Genomic DNA, 25,237 nt, shown 5'->3' with positions numbered 1-25,237 from the left:
TCACATTCCATGCATCTTATCACAGAAGTGGTAGCATGCCTTATAATTCATTTATATGCTTTCTATATTACGTCGGAAACCAAACATTTAAAAAATGTTAAACAGCTATAATATATATATAATGTGCTAGAATTAAACAAATATATTATTTTGAAAATATGACTGTTCCAACATTACCTATAGATATTGCCTTTGTTTAAATTTGAACTTTTTTAATAAAAAATATATATAACGGCTCAATAAATTCCCGATTTATACCTATATATGCCGCCAAGCCGTTTTTAAACCCCCAGTTATTGTAGCCATAAAAATAAGGGGTCTGTTACCGTTGGTTAAACAAATACGTTTTTTACGAGTTTTGAAACGGCCGTTTTGGATTATCAGGTATCCGGTAATAAATATAATTGTTACTGGAACATTAAGTCAGTGGGATATAGACTGTATTATATTCAAATTGGACCGATAATCTGCCAAATAATGGTTTACCCAGGGTCCTATTTTCGTTTTATTTTATCTGCTACCCATTATTTTCTTTTATCTACTTCGATTGGGATATAATTTGATTTAAAGAGGATATTGCAGAATATGTAACATATCATTTTTTATCACCGTAGTACTTGGAAAAATCGGTATTATAAAAGGTGGCGCAAAAGTTGTCACCCGATGTTCTTTGACTGTAATTTTTTTAATAAATGAAAAACTTTCAGTTTTACTTTTGGATTGTGTTTATTTGATTAAGTAGAAAAAATGTTATCGGCCAAGTTGCCGCCGCCAGGATTGATGACCATACGTGCCCGATTTATGGCATTTTCCATCACTCTTGCCAGAACTTCCGGCAATAGGTTCCCGCATTCTTGACGGATATTCTCTTTGATGACTTCAAGAGTCTGAGGCTTGTTGACATAGACTCGTGACTTCAAGAAACCCCACAAAAAGAAGTCTAGAATTTCAGTTGTGGATCGTGCAGTATGCGCCGTTGCTCCATCCTGTTGGAACCACACTCCAGTTCCAATTCGTCCAGTTGAGGTAGGAGAAAGTCGTTGAGCATGGCTCTGTAGCACTCGCTGTTGACAGTAGTCGTTTGGCCCGCGGCGTTTTCGAAAAAATAAGGCCCGATGGCGCCTCCAGCGTAAACACCACACCATACAGTAACTTTAAGCGGGTGCAATGGCTCTTCGTGTGTTATACGCGGAATTTCGCTGCCCCAGAAGCGATAATTCTGCTTATTCACGTATCCATAGAGATGGAAATGGGCCTCGCTCATGATGATTTTCGATGGAAAATTGTCTTCTTCGTGGTCGAGATTCAGGATGGCTTGAGCGTAGGTTACACGCGCTATTGGCGGTCAACGGCTAGCAGCTGGTGCACTGTCTGCACTTTGTGAGGGAACATCTTCAAGTCTTTCACCAAAATTCTCTGTAAAGACCCCGATTTATGCCCAATTGCGTGGCACGCCGTTTGGTCGATACTCCGGGGTCCTCTGTGACATCTTCAGCTACAGCCGCAATATTTTCAGCAGAACGGCTGATCTGGGGCCGCCCAGACCTGACAGCATCTCATGTTGTCCCATACTCTTCTAGGCGAGCAGATAAACGCCGTAGTGTTTGCCCAGTTGGTGTCAGACGACCGAAAAATCTACGTCTAAATTCACGCTGCGCCAACACCACCGACGAATTATTACGCAAAAAAATCGAAACAATTATTCCGCGTTCTTGAGGCGTATAGCGATTCATGTCTTATTGACATGCATTTTGTGTCTGTTTACTTCACAAATGTCAAAGCTGAACTGATATTTACCGCCATTTGCAAAAATTATAGCATCTTCCAATAGGGTGATGACTTTTGCGCCACCTAGTATAAACCTGCTGTTAATGTAAAACTCCCAATTAAATTGAGTTATATATAACAATAGTAGCTAACAATTGTATATTTATTATCCATAAAATTAAGACATACAATAATTCTAGCTCATAAGACTGATTAGATTTTTTAATTAGAAATTAGATGAATACGAAGAAAACAACATACTATAGTATAACGTCTGGCTACGAAAATAAAAATGATACGGTGCAGTGAAATTTTTTATATAATAACCCTCCTTACAAACTGACTTACACGTAGCACTATAGCCAGAAGTCGCTCCAGGGGAGGGAAGCGTGAGCGTAAGGTCAAAAGCGTATATTTTTAGCCAAAATAAAATCTTGCGGTGCAGTTTTGAAAACACGTGATATTATTGACAGAAGTCGGCAAGGTTGTAAAACAAAAATTTAAATTTTAATGACAAGGTGCAGTTCTAGCGATTTCGTTTTTTCAGTCTTTTGAAATGTAGAAAAAATTGTTAGTAACCCCAAGAAGGTTAAATATACACTTTATATTGATAGTAAAAAATAATTCATTGAATTCAGATCGAGTACGTAATATTTTATTGAATTTCTGTTTCGTTGAATTATGTATTTTAACGGATGATAGAGTTATTCTAAATTATTAAATTCTGCTTGGTATTATAATATTGAAAATATCATTATTTTTTCGAGAACGATTTTAGAATTCATAGAAACTTTTTATCTTAAAATTAGTTCACCCTTTAACGTTTGTACAAGTACTTAATAAACACCCTGTATATAAAGGTAAATATTGTTATGATTATGAATTCGTGTTTGTGTAAGCGCCAAAATATTTTGCTTTTTTATAGTGATATGTTTGTATAACTGTTTTGGTGCACTGTTGGTTGTCTAACTTTGCCCTATCTTTTTCCTTTACAATCATTCCTTGTTCACTATCATTCATATTTATAACTTCACTTATTTCTTTGAAATCTACCCATATATCATTTATGCACACCTTTCTATTTTCATAATCTAATTTGGCTTTGTATTTGTTTAAATAATCTGATCCTAAGACAATGTCCATGGTCAGGTTAGGTACTATTAAAAGTTGAAATACTATTTTCTGATTATTTAATTCTAAATTAATATTTAGCAATTTGTTAACATCATACAGTTTTTTGTTATTTGGACCTACTAATGTTAATTTATTTACTTTAATTATGTGTTGATTCAAATTTTGAAATTTTTCTACTATGTTTTGACTTATTAATGACGCTTCAGAACCTGTATCAAGTAGTATATTTAAATTGGTATTTTGAAATTTCGAATTTACATAAATTAAATTATTATTTTGATTTATTATTACGTTTTCATCTAATGTTATAAATTCTCGGGGATGAATATAATTACACTTATATAATTTAATTATTTTGTCTGGCTTGCATTTTACTGAAAATTTTGAAGATCGTTTGTATTTTGTCTTACTGATTCCCTGTCTAAAGATCTGGATCTCGGTGTTTCAAACCTACCATCTTCATTTCTGGGCATTTCAGCTCGTTCTTCTGATCTGCTAGGACTTCGTCGTCTCTGAAAATTAACTTGCCTTCGAGGCTGTACAACTTCTTCCCCTCTCGATGATTGATATTGATTGCGCCGTGTATTGTTGTATTCATTTTGTCGAAAACCATGGTTGAAATCATTATTATAATTGTTAAAATTTCTATTATTGTTAACATGAGCATTTTGAGTACGTTGTATTGTATTGTAAATTGTTAGTATTGTTATATCGATTGGTGAAATTATTATTATTATTCCGAAAATTATTATTAAATTTCATTCATTCATTATTTCAGTCATTATTTTGATTGTAGTGATTAATTGCCGAAAATTATTGTAGTTTCTATTATTATTAAAATTGTTTTGATTTCTATCATTTTGTTTTGTAAAATTTCTGAAACTGTTTCCCTGATGGTTACTTGAATTTTGAAAATTGTTACAATTCATGTTACTGGAATTTTGATAATTACTAGGCATATTTCTTTCTACTCTAGTCAAATAGTTATACATATGCTCCATTATTTTTATGTCTTGCATTGCGATGATTTCTGCTACTTCTTTTTTGAACTGTCGGGAAATATACAATACTAAATCTTGTTCACTTATTTTGGGTATTAAGTACTGAGCTAGCGAGTATAGTCTAAGTGCATAATTAATGAGACTGTTGGATATGTGTGGATTAAACTTTTCAAAATATAACCTTTCTCTTACCATTAACTGTGCATTGTCACCCCAAAAATGTTGTAGGAATCGATTTCTTAATTATTCGTAATCTTGAACATCATTTTCTATGCCATTGAACCATATCAGTGCTTCTGCTTCCAAGTTTTCTCTCATAATTTCCTTTATTCTCTCCAGTTTAGTATCTTCATCTAATCTTCCTTCTTCTATTTCTTTAATTCTCTGGTTAATAGATTTTATAAATACCATTGGGTGTAACTTGTTTATGTTCCCTGTAAATTTATGTATTTTTCTGTCTCCTTGTCAAATCCATCTTGTAACCAAATCTCCTTCTCGTCCTTTCAATTCTCTTACTCTGTCAACTTCTTTTTGGAGTTCTTCTATTTGTTCTTTTGTTCTTCTTCTTTCCAATTCCATCTCGTTTCTGTTCCCACTTACTCTATCTTCCACCTGTCGTTTCACCTGTTTAATGTTGTAAGTATTATTCGAAACATTTCTTCCAATAGTTCTCACTTCATCTTCCTGTTTCTTTATTGTTTCTTCTATTTCCATCGTTTTATTCGCTACCATTGCTATCTCCTGTTCTGTCTTTTCCATATCTTCTTTTAAATCTTGTTTCCATGTTTGTGTTTCCCGTCGAATTTCTTCCTTGATGGCTTGTACTTTTTGTTTAATTACTTTTACCATTGTTTCCATATCTTCTTTTCTTCCTTGTTCAAATCTTTTTAAATCTTATTTTCTTCCTTCTTCTAATTTTTGTAAATCTTCTTTTCTTCCTTCTTCTAATTTTTGTAAATCTTCTTTTCTACCTTTTTTTATTGTTTCCCCTGGTCTTCTTCTATCCTCCTCTTGCCTTTTTCTATCTTCCTCTTATCTTTTTCTATCTTCCTCTTGTCTTTTTCTATCTTCATCTTGTCTCTTTCTATCTTCTTGTATGGTTTTCATCATATCTTCTAACATATTCTGTATTGCCGATTTTCTTCCTCTTCCTGTTATTAGTCCTGGTTCCATTGTCGTTTCTTGTTCTGATAGAGACGCACTTGATTCTTCAATCAATTTATTAATTCAAACCTCAAATTAATTTTATTAATTAATAATAATAATAGCGACAAAAGCAATTTGATATAAAATAGGTGTTATAAAATTTTATTTATTTCTTTCCTTAGGAAAGAAATTTTTTCAATTTTGTATGCTTTGCCTTGCGCAGTCAAGTTTTACGGTGGACAGTTTTCAGTGCTGTGCAGTACATTTTTAAATATCATTTTCGAACTGCCCATTATTTTTACAAAATTGTATTTGTATAAGTTATCTGTACNTCTAATCTTTGTAAATCTTCTTTTCTTCCTTCTTCTAATTTTTGTAAATCTTCTTTTCTACCTTGTTTTATTGTTTCCTCTGGTCTTCTTCTATCCTCCTCTTGCCTTTTTCTATCTTCCTCTTGTCTTTTCTATCTTCCTCTTGTCTTTTTCTATCTTCCTCTTGTCTCTTTCTATCTTCTTGTATGGTTTTCATCATATCGTCTAACATATTCTGTATTGCTCCGATTTTCTTCCTCTTCCTGTTATTGGTCCTGGTTCCATTGTCGTTTCTTGTTCTGATAGAGACGCACTTGATTCTTCAATCAATTTATTAATTCAAACCTCAAATTAATTTTATTAATTAATAATAATAATAGCGACAAAAGCAATTTGATATAAAATAGGTGTTATAAAATTTTATTTATTTCTTTCCTTAGGAAAGAAATTTTTTCAATTTTGTATGCTTTGCCTTGCGCAGTCAAGTTTTACGGTGGACAGTTTTCAGTGCTGTGCAGTACATTTTTAAATATCATTTTCGAACTGCCCATTATTTTTACAAAATTGTATTTGTATAAGTTATCTGTACATTCAAAAATTTTTTTCGGATAAGTTTTGAATCACCCTGTATATCACCGTTTACCCCCATGCACTGCAATTTCACCCAAAATTGGTGTCCCTGTACATCTAAGATTATTATTTGAAATCAACAGTTTTAGTTAAGCTGTAAGTTGTGCATCATAATGAATTTGTCATATTATTTGTATTTTCTACTTATACCTCCCTGTACAATGCCTTGCAGATATCACAATAAAGTTATAGAGCAAACACACAACGTTATTAGTCCTTCGTAGATTTTGCCTAAAGGGATATCAGAGTGGACCCTAGTCGGCCCGTGTAATATCAGGATAAACAGGATGCGGTGGACTAATAGTAAACAATTAATATCAAATTTTAATTAGATAAACATATCTCTTCATTGCCAGTGTTTTCTTAGGATGGATTCTATATAAAATATTACGAGATTACACGGTCTATCTGCGGTTAATCAGTATTTGCTCCCAGTGTTTTGATCCTGCAGCTGTATTGTTTTCTTAGGATAGCATACGATGTGATTTTCCTTGTACTATAAAGTTGATCTTCTGCGAACTGCGAGAATAAGATACATAGAAAGAGAAATCAGAGACATCCACTTTTCTTGTTACATATTATATAGAATACTCCAAATAATTTTAATATTAGGACACTTGTGCTACTTATTTGACACATTGAATTTACATAGTATTCAGTAGTTGAGGACTGTCACTTTTAATATACATACATACATATAATATACGAGGTTTGTACAGAAAATAACCGAAATTTATTTTTTTAACTTTATTATTAATTTTATACATTACTGGTCCTTGTCTCCTTCAAAGCACTACCCTCCCCAATTCACACACTTTTCCCAGCGATGTTGCCATTTCCCGAAGCACTCCTGGATAGTTTTATTTGAAATGGTCTTTAAAGTCCGTGACGAATTTACTTTGATGTCATCAATAGTCTGAAAGCGACGTGCTTTCAGCACTGATTTTAATTTCGAAAATAAGCAAAAATTGCAAGGAGCCAGACTTGGCGAGTAAGGTGGGTGGGGGAGGACAGTAATATGATTTTTGGCACAAAATTGACGAGTTGTCTCGTCACAACTCTGGTCTCTTATTGCGATTTTTTCACGTAGTCGTTGTAAAACGCCTTGATAGTACACACGGTTCACTGTTTCACTTTGAGGGAAGAATTCAAAATGCATAATTCCACTAAAGTTGAAAAAACGGTGAGAATCACTTTGACATTGGATCGAGACTGACGTGCTTTCTTGGGGCGTGGAGATCCTTTGTCTCCCGTTATGATCCTTTGAATGAATGTTTCATCGTCACACGATTTTCTTTCTGAGGTATGACACAATTGATATGTTAATCCCTTCTGCAATTTCACTGACGATCAATAGACGATTTACACGTACCAGATCTTTGACTTTCTGAACGCGGGAGTCATCAGTTGAAATCGAAGGTCTGGTCGAGGATCTTCGTCAATTGACTGACGATCACTTTTAAATCATGAAAACCTTTTGTGACATTATGTACGACCCCAAAGCATTATCTCCGTCAGCTTGTTTCAAAAGTTGAAAGTTTTCCTCGGTTTCAAGCCAAATTTTACTTTGTATCGTTATTCCAGAAAACGCACATTTCAAAAATCGAAACTAACATTTAAACACGTTGCACTCAAATAACAATATCAGGAAAACTAAATGAGATTCGGTTATTTTCTGAACAGACTTTGTATGAGTTGACTTAATCGAAATGTAGCCAATATTTAGCCAGTCTTCCAAACTTGTGCATTTTGAAATTTTTATTTTGTAAATTTCAATGTTTTTTTTTGGTTTTGCCGAAAATATTATAAGTAGTTGGTTATTTAATAATAAAGAACAAATAAAATATGATTTGGTAAGTATAATGTCTATAAAAAATATATCACTTCTCAGTTATTGTTTTCTGAGAAAAAAATTGAATGACCTGTTACTTTGAAAGAAGTACTTCAATAGAAAAGTTCATTTGTAGGACTATCTCCAACATTTAACTTAGGTACTACGTTTATTTCTGGAATCTCCTATATTTCATTATTAAAAAAGATTACTTATGTCTTTATTAAATATATTCTAATACTTTTCTTTAATATATTAAATTATTTATATAGTACAATTTATAATTAATTAATTACTATTTACAATATTCTCGATATGCCGACTACAACAAAGTAGTTAATCATATAGTCATTAGAATAGTAATTACATTTATATAAGCAGTTACAGCAGCTTTTTTGATATCTTGAGACAACTTAATAGCTAAATTAGATATAATTCCATAATAAAATATTAAGCGTAGAACCCGGACATTTCTCATAACAAAGTAGAAATATTTGACATCTAAAAGAACATAAAGTTTGTAAGTATTCATTAATGATTTTGTGGGAAACAGCTACTCTGCAGATTACAGTTCCATACAGCATTGAATTGAATTTGAATTTCGGCTGTAATTCAATGTTGGACGGAGCTTAGCAATTCCGTCAGGTATAAACAAAAGTGAAAATGTGGCATTTTTGAAAACTATAGAACCTAGCCTACCTGTTATGAATAGTTTAATAAAAATCTTAAAATGAATACTCTTTATCCATATTATGTAACAGCTGAGAATAGCACCCATGTTTATAGGAACTTTTATGTTTATTTTAGGTCCCTGAATACGTACCTAAAGTGTTCACGTTTCTTCCTGAATCACCCTGGTGTGCCAGAATAACGTGTATAATGGAAGACCACAGATTCGTGGTCTTAAGATAGGCAGATTTAGGCTAATTCACCTATTTCCGAAATCGATTAATTTGGCCGCTAGATGGCCTCAAAGTTAGTCAAAATTTTTTGAATTTTGTAAATAACTTGAATACATATTAGTCGATTTTGATTATTTTTGGGGTGTGAACTTTTGCTTTCGATCAAAAAATTTGGTGTTTTTAAAACTTACAACTTCTACAAAACTGATAATATCCGTTCATAACTTTTTCTTCTTTTAGGTAATAATGACAACTATTTTTAATTTGATAGGTGGTACCATTTGGAAGTTTTTGGGACTCTTGTAGAATTTCGATTAAATGGGCGGTTTGGGTACAAAAAAATATTTTTTAAATGTCTACATTATCTTGCCACCCATATTACAATACTAAGTGCTATTAGGCACTGATTTTATAGGTTGATTGTAATTTCAGTTTGATCTTTAAGTCATTGTACCTGCCAGTTCTTAATGAGTATTTACTAAGATAAGATATACCATATGTTACTCCATTTTTCGATATCGATACACACACAACACGACGAATTAGAGTTATTTACAACATCCTAATTTTATTGAGATAATTAGAAAAAACAGTCAAATACAATAAAAAATGCTGGAGATAAAAACAACAAAGCTGATGTTATTAAATTTAGTACCATTCGTTGTTTCTACAACAAAGGTTAATTCAGCAAAAAAAGTTAAAGGGCACCCTTTGCAGTTCTTGAGGGCCATTTTTTAAAACATGGTAATTTGGATATGCTTCCACAACTCTTCTTCAATGTTAGATGTGGAAGCATACACTGTTGTTTTCAGAGTGCCCCAAAGACAATAGTGTTAAGTCTGGTGAACGTACAGACCAGTTAACAGGAGCATTATTTATTTATTTGTTTTCTTTATTTATTTTCCCAACAGGCACAAATACCTAATTACATGGAAATAATTACTACACTAAATTGAACAATATGTGACTACCTAAAGCAAGCACACTAACAAAGATTAATAACCAAAATACAAAGCAGCACTGTATCAGAAAGGCAAACAACATCCACATAACCATTTTGCAAAATTATGACATGTAAAAGTGATTGTTATGGTAAATTGTTTATCCCTTCTACCTATCCATCGACGAGACAATCTTTGGTTCAGATATTGCCGGACATTTACAGTGAAATATGGTGGAGCTCCATCATGCATAAACCACATGTTAGCATGTCAGAGTAATAACGGCACACCTTCCAATAACTCGGCTAAAGTGTTTTGCAAAAATTACAGTCAACCTACAAAATCAGTGCCTACTAGCACTTTGTTAAGTGTTGGTAATATGGGTGGCAAGATAATGTAGACATTTAAAAAATATTTTTTTGTACCCAAACAGCTTATTTAATCAAAATTTTACAAGGGTCCCAAAAACTTCCAAATGGTATTACCTACCAAATTAAAAATAGTTGTCATTATTTTGTAGGAGTTGTGTAAGTTTTAAAAAACACTATGTATAACACCAGAATGTGTAGATCGAAAGCAAAAGTTCACACCCCAAAAATAATTAAAATCAATTAATACGTATTCGAGTTATTTACAAAATTCAAAAAATTTTTACCAACTTTGAGGCCATCTAGCGTCCAAACGAAGTGATTTCGGATATTGGTGAATTAGCCAAAATCTGCTTATTTTGAGTCCACGAATCTGTGGTCTTCCATTGTACACGTTATTCTGGGACACCCTGTATGTATCAAGAATAACTGCTCTAGAATAAACCGTAATATTATTATATTATTATATTATTTTATTATTATATTATTAACAATTGAAAACTCTTTACTAACGTCTATGATTGATGTGTTGCCGCAATAATTTTTAGAATAGACTGAACTTTTTATTCTGACACTTCAACCAAAGAAATTAATATATCTACCACAAAAACGCGTTATCTTCACGAGATGTATATGGGGTTAGAATACTCTTCTTAACAAAGTGAATCATATAAAAAAGGTGATCCAAATTATCTTATTATTTATTTTAATACACGACTGCCAACAGTAAAAACCACTTATTTAAACAAAGTAAAAAATCTCAAAATTATATAAAGAAGAAAAAAACACACACAACACTGAAAAAAAAGAACAAGCATGTTTTGATTTTAGAAGGAGAAGTAACAAACAAGCCAATTGAGCAAAGATATAACTATGTATTGCAGATTTGATACATTAGTGGAGATGATGATAAAATATGCATTTTAGATTTAGCGCGGTGTATTCAATTCAAACGAGGTATATTGAATTTAGGTATGTTGAAAATTTAAGGACAATCTAGGACGTACACATTTGTACAGTATAGTCTGGGAAAGACAGAGACGATGAGTGTCAAGACTGTCAACCCTTTACCAGGTTAATAATAAATTCTTGACATACGTCTTATACAGTTCATTGGACTTAGTGCTTTAAAAATTTTCTTTGTAGTTTTCATGTGCTTCTGATTGCCATATTTAGGATATCAGGGTGGAGAGCAGCAAAATAGCCTTGAAAAGACAAACAAAATATAAAGGCAAAGAAGTTGATTGGAATTTTCATGAATTACATATAATGAAATACATATTTTTGTTCGTACTAACACCAATTGCATAAACATTGTTGTTGAATGAAAGTAGTCGGGTTAGGCTCTTTGAAGGCGGATCCTTAAGTCCGCCGTTATGTTCGAACATATGTCGATAGTGAAGAACGGCGGAACGTTTGGAAGCACTGGATGCGATCAGTTACAGAGGCCACTACGAAACATCTCAGAGGACCACCATTGTCTGAAAAGCGGTTTCGTCCGTAGAGATCTTAGAACGAACAACAAGAGTCTAGCTCGAGAAGAACGACAGCAGGTCAAAGAATCATAGTTAAGGCTAAAGAAGTGCAATGGAAACCTATAACTATCACATAGGCCACAGCATAACATGCACAAATTCATATCACTAGCTAAAAATAATTGCAAACAAGTTCATTTGTCTTTTTCTTTCTTTTTCTTTAGAAAAGCCAACGAAATATATAAAAGAACGTCTACAATCAAAATCTAATCACTGCCATCAATAAACATTATCGGACAAAAGAATATTATTAATATTATATTTCGTGAATTGCGTAATCGGTTACTTCAATAATATAGAGGATTTTTTCAAATTTAGGTAGCGTGTCTTATGTAATTTACCTAATTTGTATGCCATGTATATAGTAAATAAGTGGAAATCATAAATGTACTTCAGTTTGGATAATGTTTTTCATATGTTAGAGCATTAAATTAATAAATAGAACGTAACCGTATACCGCAATTTTCATTGTATCTACTAGACATCTCTAGAAATGCTTCTGATAAAAAATGTATCTACTGTGCGTATGTACACTAACTTTATCCCCATATTTTTATAATTCTGTTTACCTTTTATTTTGAACAGAAAATTTATTTCTATGTGCTATGAAAAAACATAACTGGAAAATTCCGTCATGGCTTTAACTGGACCTATCTTAGTTACATGATATTATTAGGATCGAATTTTACAAGCATAAGTAGTAAACAAAGTTCTTCGGAATGTGATTAACTTCCCAGTATGATTCCCATTAGTAATGGTTAATTACTGAAAGTGACATTTTAAATAAAAGTTTTAAGATTTTCATAATTATATTATATTGTACTTCCTAGAATACTTCAAATGCTCCGTACACTAAATTTAGAATTTGTCAGCCATAAAAACAAATTTCACAGAAAGAAACTTCATAATTATAAATATGTATTTATTGGAAGCATGAGAAAATATACTAAGTACGATTAGTATTTTTGGCTAGGTCTTTACTCAGATAAACATCTACAAAGGAAACTTACTGTCATATAATAAAGTGTTTTCCTGTCATTACACTGAAACATGTGGTTAAGAAATTTTAATAAAAACTTTAAAAAGTGAATGAAAAAATATTCGAACAAAAAATTATCCTTTTGTTAAAGGTCAAAAAGTAATCAAGTGATTATGAAACAGGCCATATACAATGTATCCCACTTTGACATGAAGCCACCCTAATATCTCGCTCTTCTGATATCCGAATAGTTTGAAACTTTGATGGTGAATATATAACTATAAAGTGAGTCTTTAGACGTAACCATACTTCAATGTACTCAGTGGCGTTCGATTCTGAAATGGAAAAAGGTGATCGATTTCATAAAAAAAATATTAGCAATTTTTTTAGAAAGAAACTACTAAGATATTCTTAATCAGCACCTTTAGAAAACCCTTTGTACAAGATTACATCGTTGTGGGTTCAATGGTATTTGAGATATGGGCCGTCGTAAAACAAGTTTTTTTTAAATTTAAAATAATTTGTATCTGTAAAACGGACTTTCAAATGAAAAAAAAAAAACCTTCATAGTCGCATAGATGGTGATGTACAAAAAATATTTTATTGATAGAAACTTGGGACTGTGACTATTGAATTTTGAACAATTTGTAAAACACGATTTTCGAAAAAGCGCTGATTTGTGGAATACCTTACCTTGAGAAGTAAATTTGCATATGATGAAATATATACGTATCAAAATATTATGATAATTTCAATAATTTAATTAACTAATATTAAACAACGTCCATCCCGGTCATGCACCTTATTTTACCATCAAATATATAATAGAGCCCTTCAAATAACTCGCCTATTTGCCTGTTACAAAAACAATACAATATATTCTTCAGTCATATAGATCTACTTAATCTCTCATGACATTCTGTAAAACGGCTATTCTTGTATTTAATAATTTATTGATCTGTAGATATTTGTTCTTACAAAACACAGTAGGTGAAATTATTTACTTTATTTACTTTTTTTATTAGTTTAGTTCAAGTCTTAATTTAGTATAACGTTTTGTCATTCCTTACCACTTTTTTTAGTGTACTGTCTTTAACTTTGTAATTATTTAGCCCCCTGTAATTGTAATATTTGTTAGCGTTATGTTGGTCTGCCATAGATAGATAGATTCTTTATTACCTGTTTAGCCATTACATCATGAAGGTACCATCTTCCATGTGTAAATAAATAAATAAATACAGTACAGTATACAATTCACTCAAATTGTTACTAACATCTAGCATTGTAATTAGTAGTCATCTAGTCACCTAATGATACTGACCTATTCTAATGTTTCGTTAACTTTTCTGAGTGTATTTTAGTTGGAAGTCTACTCGCCTTCTATTTATAATTATTGGCCTTTTACGATGTCCATAAAATAAGCAACATGAAGTTTCAACTAGTTTTTCCTTATGTTGCACGGTTGCATGGTCAAATATCTATCGGAATAGAACACCTGCGTTACAGGGTATTTCAGTAAAAAATTGACCGTGAGAAACAGACCGATAGGCATATGTATTCACCACTTATGCACTCAGGCTGTGTCGCTTTTGGTAAGACACTTTAATTATGTCCATGCGTATCCTCGATCTCAATCATTTACCACAAAATTGTGTTCGATATTTTCGAGCTACCTACTTCAGGAAAGTACATACCTATAGATAGATGTAATTACCATTTTAAGAATAGAAACGTTGCTACTGTAACCATATCACATATAAATGGTCTAAAATATGAATATAATTAACATATGGTGAGACTATTTTTCTCATTTGCAAGGCTAACGTTTTTATTATTAAGACTAAATTAACAAAGTTAGTCAGAAAATAGACGTTTATAATTTGTGAACTGAGACATATAACTTTTGAATTGTCCAATACAGGTATTTCTCTTTTTTTAAGAGTTACAGAAATCGTTAAATTTGTTGAAATATGCAGAATTTTATGGCGATCACGGATTTTTTTTTAGAAAATTTTTTGCTATTTCTTCACTTGTTTCAAAATTTTAGAGCAAAAATCTTATATTAAATAATGATGTGAGGAATAGATTTTTAGTATTACTTAATGTATATCTAAAAATGTGTGTTGACTTTTGTTTTTGTTATGAATGCCATATTGATTTTTTGCCTCACTAGAAGAAAAAGGAAAATATCTTTATACCGATGTATAATTTATGGGGTTTTCATAAATGAATAAAGATTCTGAATAAAGATAATTTTAAATATTGGCCTAGTAGTCATGTGATTTCGATAAATGAATTTAATATTTCTTATTTTTAATACTTTTTAACACAGTAACCTGTAACTTCAGACTTCAGAATTCTAACATCCTCAATGCAAGGGAACCTGTGAAACCATAAAAGCTTTATTTGAAACTTAAACTCATCGCAAATTATGTGGACTAAAATAATTCTCCTGATATAGCCAAACTTATATTCTTAATATTAAAAATAGTTAAAAATTAGAAAAGTAGTTAACTATAGGCTGACTAAAACTTTTTATTTTTTGTAGATTTAAACATATATTTTTATTTTAGCAGGCTTTTGAAAAACTATTTATATTATATACTTCATCAAATATTTGAAATATTTGCCATGACATTCATTTGACACCTTTGTTACTAATAAGAAATCTTAGTATTAATGTCTGCATTCTAGAAAGAATTTATTCGCGTATTAACTTCTTTCCATTATTTGTAATATACATTGAACATATTGAACATCACATTTCGCAGATAGACGTGTTTGATACATGTGTGTGGTTTTTAAAAAGACGTAATCTAAAGAAAAAATAAATAAATAAGTTTACATTTTTATCTCTCAAAAACAATTGACACAAAGTTATGCCAAATAATACGATAACAAAAACTGAAATAATTTTAACCAAGATGAGGTTAGTACACAGCAAATATCGTCCCGAGGACCTAATTTCCTGTTTCTAATTTCTTTTGAAGAAATGAGCAATATGTTTGAAAAATAAAGAAGTCTAAACCGATGGCATAGCAGATAACACGGTAAATTGTTCATCAACAATAGACTCTTTTAGTGTGAAGTCACATTATTAGGCAACAAATTGTCATAGTTGAAATTGTACAGACAGAATCTGACCATTGTGTCCTATTTACAATGTACATAAATACAACTTCAATTTATTTTTACAAGGGTTTAGAAGTATTTAAGAGCAACCAACACGAGCTTTGTAAAACAGATACATTAATGTGCTTGAAACATACAAAAAACGATATAAAAGAATACTCCTAAATTTGAATAAAGTAAAAATTTTACATTAGCCATGTAATTCCTAATGCGCATGCTCGGAAAGAAAAGCCTCGTACGCATGTGAGAGCTGGTTGATACGACAAATTGGTGTGAACAAAGATGGCAAGAGCTCCCATGTGATAGCATGCATCTAATCCTTTAGGACATGTACAAGTGTATTTGGATATTTGTCCATTATTTAGAAAAACCTAAAAGTGTGATATGTTTAGATGAATATTCCCCACAGGTTTATTGTATGTAAACAAGCACTTTACCTCGACTGTATATATTTTCTTTTCTTCAAAATACATAAAAATTGTACTCGTACTAGCTGGTCTTTTAGGCATGATAGTAGGTATGTCAAAAATTGTTTCAAAGCATAGAATAAAGAAATAAAAAAATTACAAAATTGACATACACGTAACCATAACCAAACAACCAAACTTTTCTTGAATAATATCCTGTTGCGAGGCTGCTTCGTTTACATGAAATTATCTCTAATGCACATGCTCAGTAACGTTGATATAATTTTAATTTATTAATTACTATAAAAGTCAATATTGTTCTATAAATTTAAATACATATTCATATAATTTCCATAATTCTTTGTTTGTCACTTGGGGTTTGAAAATTAATTATTATATTTTTTTGGCATTTATGTCCAAAGGACATAAGATCGAAAATCGATCTAGTAAAACAAACTGAGAAATTCTTCATGGCAATGTACACTATGAGGTTGCCTATTATTTAGTGTATGTGACGTCACTACTAAAAAAGTCTATTTCCACGGAAATATACAACCATATGAATCGTTCAATCCAACAACCAAATATTACTCTGTCTTCTTATGATGGAATTGTCGGAAATTGTTTATCGACCTCTACCACGGAAACTAAAACATGTCGATATTATAATCGATCTACCAAATATTTTCCTTTTGCTATCTTTTCACGTTGATTTCCTAATCTCTTCTTACAACTGTAAATCATTTGCAGACCTTTGATTTAATCCCGCCTTTAGAGAAAATGTATCTGTGTCCATAAAATCGTAATTAATTATATTCAAAAGTTATATATTTGTTTATTTCAAGAACATATTTTTTAAAATGATAAGAAACCACTACCAATATGTTAATTCTCCAAATATTAATTATTACTATTATGATATGTTTTGTGTCAAAATATAAAAAAAAATCTACTTTATATTACAATTCTTATTCCTATTACAATTTTATAAAGGAACAGAATATCAATTTTTTTCAGACAGCAATAATCGAAAATATATAAAATCTAATAATTTAAAAAATATTTTCGTTTTGCATTCTTATTTCAGAAAATTACCTACATTTTAAATTTTCGATTGACATTGACATAAAATATTCAACATAATCTATAATTAAAAATAGAATTTAAAGTGAAATTTTTATAGGTCATTTTCAAATTAACTCTACTTCTATTTCCTTCATGGCATAAAAAATGGAAATAAATGTTATAATTTCAGAATGTTAAGGTTACATCATCAAATGTCAATTACAAGGCTACAGCACTGTTTATATAAAAAGCTTTTAATAATTTTTAAGGCAAGGTTAATTCTACGCGACTTGATCTATTGCAGCAATTATTAAAAAAAAGCTAGGCGCACGCAGGCACGTTTCCCATTGCAAACGATACTAGGTGATCAAAAGAAACATTTTTATTATTTTGTATTAACTTTGTTTGTATTTATGTCATTACATCACCTATTATTTATTTGGCTGTCTTTATCGTTGATTTATTTTCGAAATCTGCCAGTGCAATCTTAAAGGTGCAATCTACCAGTATAATCTTGGACAAACTACATTGGCCCATTCGGTGTCAGTGAAAAAAAAAACAAGAGCTAGTGTGCAAGCGCAATTAAGTTAGCAACTGAATGGTCTAAAACTTTTCTCATTTAACTGTTTTTCTATTTTATAGTTTCCGGAATTCATACGAAATGGGGTATCCGGTGCATAAACATCTTAGACTAAGAAAATTTATTTATATATTTACTTAATTTAATATTGTGGTATACTGCTATATTATTTATTTATTGGCTCTCATTCCAATATTATTATATTTTCGAAAAATAGGTCCGACAAAACTTGGATGGTATGATACTAGACACAAAAATTAAGGGATATTAAAATAATCCCAAATTTTTGGGTGATCTTCGAAGAGCTATAACTTGGAGGGAAATGATCGTAAAGGGAATAAAAGAAAGGAAATTGAAACTTCAAGTATCTAGTTTTCGGATCTGGTGTCAGGTTAGCGTCAGCGGTTTTTGAGTGCTCATAGGAAAACCGACGAAAAAATGTTTTCCAAATTTTTGTTTGTACCTATTTAAAAAAGTCCATCGACATTAATACATTTTTTTGATAATTTCACAGTAAAGTTCATTTAGATTATCTAATTCCCTTCAATTTTCAGAGCCTTGCTGAGTTGTTGCCGCGACTTTAGCAATCAATTATTCGGGAAATAATGATCGTACAGAAAATCCAAGTAGGGTTTTGAAAACTGCAAAGTATTATCTACAAGTAATAATTATTTTTCATTTGGTTTTTGATTTTCAGCAAATACGACAAATTTAAACATTCCGGGAACTGGGAAAAAATCGCAGCGCTTTGAAATTATAAGTTTCTTTAGGACACTTTAAGGTTGAAAAGTTACCAGTCAATATCCTTAGTTGCAAAGTTATTCAGATATCCCTAATTATGCAATTTTTTACCTTTTTTCACTTTTTCCAACATTTTCACTTCGAAATATTTTTTTTATCAAAAACCAATAATTACTACTTGTAGAGAATACTTTGCAGTTTTCAAAACCCGACTTGGATTTTCTGCACGTTCCGAGTAATTTATTGCCAATGTCAAAAATGACTTTTTTGCATTGATCTGCGATATAACTGAACGAAAAATCATCGTACGGGGCTCTGGAACCATTCAAATTGAAAGGAATTAAATTATCTAAAACAGCTTTAAGGTGAAATTACCAAAAAAAAATTATTGAAGCCCATGGACCATTTTAAATACAAACTAAAATTTGGAAAAATTTTTCCTTAGTTTTCTTATGATCACTCAAAAACCGCTGACGCTAAAAAATTTTACACTTCAGATTTGGAAACTAGAAGCTTCACTTTCCTTTTTGTGATTCTCTCTACGACCATTTCCCTCTAAGTTATGGCTCTTTGAAAATCACCCAAAAATTTGGGATTTTTTTAATATCCCTTAATTTTCATGCCTAGTGTATAATAGGGGTATTAAATCTAAAAATACTAACACAAAAACCTGGCAAAGGCCCAATTATCTAGAGAGATCAAAATATATTATCACGGTTAAAATTCATCCGTGATAAAAACTTTTACCTAATTGATAAGTTGAACAAAAAAATATAGCCTTGATCGTTTTAAACCCACTTAGCCATCGATACCTTGTAGGTACTTGCCTGTAAACGATTCAAATAGCATTTCGCTCTTAAATTAACAATCAATTACAGCAAAAAAATGGGCGCTACCCGACATAATTTTAACATAATCCGACGTGATTGTAATGACTCAGTATTTACTCGATTTAGTTCTATTTTTTACGGTCAATTGCCGTAAGTAGACTCGCCCACAGAAGTTTAATATACAATTTTTATCCTGCAAATGGCTGATCTGCACTTAACGAATCAAGGAAGGTCAAATTGCGCAAACACTGCTAAGTAAGCGGCGCAAGGCAGTTCGCTTCTCGGAAAACCACGATGATTTATAAAATGTGTACACTTAACTGTGCTAATATAGGAACGGAAGGTGTGTAAAATGTTAATATCTAACCTATGCGGTATCATTTTTACGATCAATACAGAATTGCTGTAAAGTAAATTATTGCGAGCGTTAATGTCGAAAAAGACGTCATACAAGTATATACATATAATACATATTATATACGTTAATTGTAGTGGTTTTCGTGAATGTACGACTTTTTCAACAAGAATCCTCAAAACAAAACAGATTTTCGACATTTTTAGTTTAGAAATTATAGTCAAAAAAACAGTTTTGTAATTGATGTCACCTTTCAACTTGTAACAAAATGAATGATTTTAATGAATTAGTTGATATACTGCTGATTTATTATGAATGTAGAAAAAACAGTGTAGCGACTCTACATTTATATCGATATCGTCATTTAAGGTATAGGAAAAATGTATAGTATTAACAATAACTTAGTAATATTAATAAAAAAAATACAATACAATATTAAATACAAAGAAAAAATTTAAAATGAATAGTGTAATTTAAAAGTACTGTTCAAACCGGTGTCTATTTCTTTCGATACATAAGTCGCAGCTTCGAATTACATTCTAACTGCCTTTAATTTAACACGATATGGAATATTATTGCGGTACTAATTTTGTCTTTCAACTGATCAATGTTATTTGGTGGTGTCAGCTAAATTTCGAATGAATCTGGGATCATGGTGGCCAATGTAATATGGGTCTTCTTGTACCAATCCAGAGGTCTTCAAATGTAGTATTCAAATAAATTATGTTTAATTGGGCATATGTGGAGGTTAAAGTTAAAGAACCATCAGCTTAGCATACCACACCATACATTAATATGAAATCGATTTCTTAACCTAACTCCATGCGATTCTTTTGTCGGGTTTGGTGGACTGAACACCATTATTTAGAAGGCTATAGAGAACGCATTTTTCAGGAAATTCAAAACTATATAATATGCATAATTTTGTTCGTGAAGTTCAACGAAGTGCAGAATCATGTTTAGGAACAGATGGGGACCATTTTTGAGGGATATATATATATTTATAACCTTTTTGTAAACTTCAACTGTTGCCTTCACATCATACACCGCTTATGCTTCTGTTGAAAATAGTCTTATACCTTTACTGGGAAACACGTCGATAAAAAGAAGAGCCAAACTCTATTCTACTACCGTCTTCATTTTTATTGAAATATTAGTGCCTTATAAAAAACATTTCAATGGACGTCGCAATTTAAGAAGCTGGGAGTGGAATTGTTGCGCATTGAAAAAAATTATAAAAGAAATATGCTATCATTTTGTTTAATATTTATATATTATAATGACTAGTGGCCTCTTGTTGTCTTCAAAGTATTAACTACTTAATTTCTTTTTTACTTCCATGGTGTATCAAAGTGAATTGTTTTTTCAACTGAACACTTCCATTAAAATAAATTAATCCAGTAACGCTTAAACAACTTGTCAACTGGTAAGCTCCTAAGGATCACATTGAGTGATAAAAATGATAAAAAAAATTACCTAATTTGAATACCATATTTATTTATCAATAGCCGACTTAGTGGATTTAAATTTAATAAGCATCATTTAGCATTTTTGAGTGTATATCTGAAAAAATATGTCGAACGTAAATGATTATTAATATTTTATAATAAATAGCCAGGCTTAACTTACATATGATCCCTTTATTAAAAATGTATTCCACACAATATTTTCATGGATTATCTAAATGGAACACGCTATATATTATTGCCTTTTTATTTTCTCACTAAATTTAAGGCTTACTTTGATAAAAAACAATTGGTTCTATCGTTTCGGTGTTTAGGTATTAAAAAAATTAAATGCATCATCATGAAATTATTCGTTAAATATAGTATTTTAAAGGTCTAACTTGATCAGCTAATAACCTGCACTTTTCTTTTAATTATATTAAGATATGTTAGAGTCCATTTCATATATTCAGTTTTTAAGATATTGGCGATTTTTCATAATTTTGTTGCTATTTTAACGTTATTAAATGGATATCATGCAATAATACCATTTTTAGAATCAAAATGGTCTATGAAAATGCTGCTTCAAAATTGTTTAATGTAAAAGTTATTTAAATCTTAGAAAGCACATTATTAAGAATGTGCAAAGATATGTGTTATTTAACATATGATTAATAACAATAATAACAGAAATACTTAAGTAGGTAAGTATTGTAATCTTGTTTAGTCAAATACTGTTACACATGATATTTATAGCTCATTGCTGTAAGGACTAATATTAGTAGATAATATCTTAGTTTTCTTTACAAAATATTAAAGTAGTAGGTTGGTACAGTAATATTTTAAAGTATATTTCTGTAATCTCTAAAATTTAAAAAATATTTGCAATAATTACTTTAATCAGTATTTCCCAATTCAATTTAAATTTTTCAAGTCACAAATTAAAATATTTTTATTTTAAAATATTGAAGTAAATACCTAACAAAATAATTATTTTATTTATTTTAAGATTCTGGTTATAAGACTATCATTTTCGTTTACTAATTTCTGTACATTACAGTAGACACACAGAGAGGGTAATGGATACTAACAATCTCTCGAAAAATCGGTACAGTGTAAAACAACATAAAAAATGGAAAAATAAAAACATATATTTTCTATTTTATAAAACAAATCTTACATACAAAAGTACAAATGTATTTTCACTGTGAAGTGGATTTCTTGGACTTTTCGTTTAATATCTGCCATTAAATTTCGTAGTACCAATCTTTCAGTTGGTCTCGTATCTTTTTGTTGCTCTAGGTACTCGAACAAATGTTCAGTGGACGTGAGTGCTTGATTATGACTAATGGAAGGTTTGGAATTCAATTCATGACTTGAAGATGTGGATCCATTAGGTTTGTTTCTGCAGGAGTCTCAAACTGTTTTCAGACTATCAGAAACACTCGCCCGCTTAAGTTGTTACATAATTGTGTATATGTTCACGAATCGATTGGCCAAATATCTCTGATAGTTTCAAATCAATCCTCAACTGCTGCAGAATCAGACCTATTATCATAGGAAAAACAGATTCGGAGTTATCATTTTGTACTTTCTTGACAATGTCCTCCTGAGACAAGGTCTTGTATTCCATGCTGCCGCTAAGTCTTTGATACTATCAAACAATATCAATTCCTTCCAGAATTCCTTTAAATTTAAATTCGATTTTACAATTTTTTCTAATGGGCCACTGCGATAAATCTTTTTCATGGATTAAATGACTCCCTGGTCCATAGGCTGGAAAATTTGATCATCCTTCGATTTTAAGATCTCCTCGCTAGGGTGTGACGGTACGTTATCTAACAGCAAAACAAGTTGTTATAACATCAGGTAGGTATGAAAGGTATGTCAATTTTTTTCATTATTTCTAACCACAAATTAATTTTATTAATTAATAATAACAATAGCCGCAAAAGCAGTTGAATTTGCTGATATAAAATAAGTTAACAAAATTTTATTTATTTCTTTCCATGGGAAAAAAAATCTTTTTTTTGTCCTTTCATTTTTTATTACACTTTGCCGTTGTGCCGGTCTACGACTGCATGCTTTGCCTTGCCGCCAGGTCAGGTTTTACAGTGGACCAATTTCCAGTGCCGTGCAGAAGTGTATTTTTAAATAATTTTAACTGCCCTTTTTGACTTTTTTACAAAATTGTATTTGTAAGTCCGCTGTACATTAAAAAATTTTTTCGGATAAGTTCAGAATCAGCCTCTATAATGCAGCACGGATAATCGAGAGTCTACTGTAATTCTAAAAAGAAATTATTGTTTGTCTTGAGCTTTTTTCCGTGAGATAATGGTTTTTGGATTTAATCCACATTTAACCGTGCTGATGCTTTTTTCGAAAGTTCTTAAGAGGTATAAGTTTTATTTTCAAATAATCTATCCAAATATTTCAAAAATTCTTAGCAATGTCAACTAATTTTGTATGACAATCGAAATCCCTCAGATTCCTTCTGATTTCGACGCTACTAGTATTGCTTACTGTTCAAAACCAAGATAGCTACTATGAAGGAACCGAATTCTTTTTTACGTTTAATCTTTGTCGGATTGTGGGAACTTTTCGAATTATTTTATAAACAATCTTTATTCTAGTATTTTTTGTCTATTTTGACTAAAAGAAAATGAAACTTGTCTCATGTCATTTGTTGTAAATTTCATATTATTTAGCGTTACGCGCTGGTTCAGTGTAAGAAAAAAGAAAAGTTACCATTCGGCGTAGTTTTCTTAGATGCTTTCAGAATTTTCTCCGGCACTAGGTATTTATGCGTTTTGCGAAAAATTTTAATTAGCTAGCACTCCTTTTCACCTAGGATACGCGTCTCCGCCTTTCTGCCACTTTATTTTTCTTCTTCTGGCCGCTCGCGCACGCGGATTCAAGACGTGGCATTTTTATGAATAGAAATTAAGTAACAAAATAAGCTTGATGCTAATTAAGATTTATAAATTAAATATAAAATATATATAAAAACAAAAAAAGAAACAATTATAAATTAAATTTATAAACATCATTGTTACACCTCAAATGAAAAAAATAATAAATTTGGGCACAACAATACTCTTCCGTCGTTCGGAAAAAAGACCGGTTTAAGAAAAATAATAAACATTTTGGACTACAATATGCTTGAATTAATTTTAATTATACATTTGTATGAAACGAAATTCCCTCTATATACTTGCTGTAAGTATTTTTCACAACACACAATTAACAGTTTAAAAGTTTTAAATAATTTAGACCTCTAGAAAAATAGAAGAAAGGGCTTGATTATAGAAATACAAAGTTTCAGGTTAGCTACACTTTATTGAAAGTATTTTTAAACAATCCTTGATCAACGTACAGAATGTTAATAATAAATAACAAATACAAAAAATAAAATTACATTTTTTTTAATTAAGGTTCCTATCATTTTATCAACTCTCAAATCATTTGTTTTAAAGGAATAATAGCATGAAACGTCAGAAAATGTAAAACACGCAGATAACCGATAACACATTTTTGTAAAGTATCTGCATCAGGTAACGTAATATATAATTATATCTAAACCTTTATGGTCGCTGGTTTGAACTAATTCCAGCTAACTAATTAATAACACGCTTGTTAAAATATGGCACATTGTTCCAACACCTGGAATCCAATTAAAAAATATTTTTGAGAAGAAGGGATAGAGATATTCATGAGAGAATTCAAGAAATGTGCTACGCCTCAAACAAAAATAGGTCAGTACTAATTAAAACCGAATTCTTAAATGAGAATGATACTAGCAGAGGTAATGGTCTTTTAAAAAAGTTTTTCCCATTTTGATATACGCGGTGTTAATGAAATACTCCAAACTTTACTGCCGAATTCTGTGTCACATATCAATAAAAAAAGCCTACAAACAATGTTTGGAAACGTTTTATTTTCGAGATATAGAACATATTGAATTTAAAATAAAATATATCGCTTTTATTTATTATTAACAAAACTTGAGTTAATCTCTTAATTAATTATAGACGAAAGTTTGCAAAGTTAATACACAAACCTGTCAATCAGTGGAGGAGCTACTGAGGCACACGTTATTAATAACTCTAGAATTTCGAAGTCGCTAAATATTTTTCT

At 30.9% G+C, this 25,237-nt stretch overlaps 1 protein-coding gene and 1 pseudogene across 1 annotated transcript; both read right to left on the bottom strand.

Annotated features, from left to right (window-relative positions):
• Positions 1-940: 940 nt before the first annotated feature.
• On the bottom strand, positions 941-1,733 carry LOC111691480 (annotated as a pseudogene).
• Positions 1,734-4,145: 2,412 nt separating this feature from the next.
• Positions 4,146-4,751, bottom strand: LOC108905954 (reticulocyte-binding protein 2 homolog a-like). The gene is made up of 2 exons (XM_018709040.1): positions 4,419-4,751; positions 4,146-4,286 (listed from the first exon to the last, which is right to left on the bottom strand). The coding sequence occupies exons 1-2, from the start codon at positions 4,749-4,751 to the stop codon at positions 4,146-4,148; spliced, it is 474 nt and encodes a 157-aa protein (XP_018564556.1).
• Between the last annotated feature and the right edge of the window lie 20,486 nt (positions 4,752-25,237).

This window comes from Anoplophora glabripennis, unplaced genomic scaffold (genome assembly GCF_000390285.2).
Source record: "Anoplophora glabripennis isolate ALB-LARVAE unplaced genomic scaffold, Agla_2.0 scaffold177, whole genome shotgun sequence".
NCBI classification, from domain to species: domain Eukaryota; kingdom Metazoa; phylum Arthropoda; class Insecta; order Coleoptera; family Cerambycidae; genus Anoplophora; species Anoplophora glabripennis.
Note: the sequence above shows the minus strand (reverse complement) of the source record. Positions and strands in the feature narration are given on the sequence as shown.

What these genes read in the sequence shown, in the direction of transcription:
- LOC108905954 (XM_018709040.1), bottom strand. Translation starts at nt 4,751, where the DNA reads ATGGTAAAAGTAATTAAACAAAAAGTACAAGCCATCAAGGAAGAAATT. An exon ending in TCCAAAAAGAAGTTGACAGA is followed by an intron (nt 4,287 to 4,418) that starts GTAAGAGAATTG and finishes TCTATTAACCAG; the next exon opens with AGAATTAAAGAAATAGAAGA.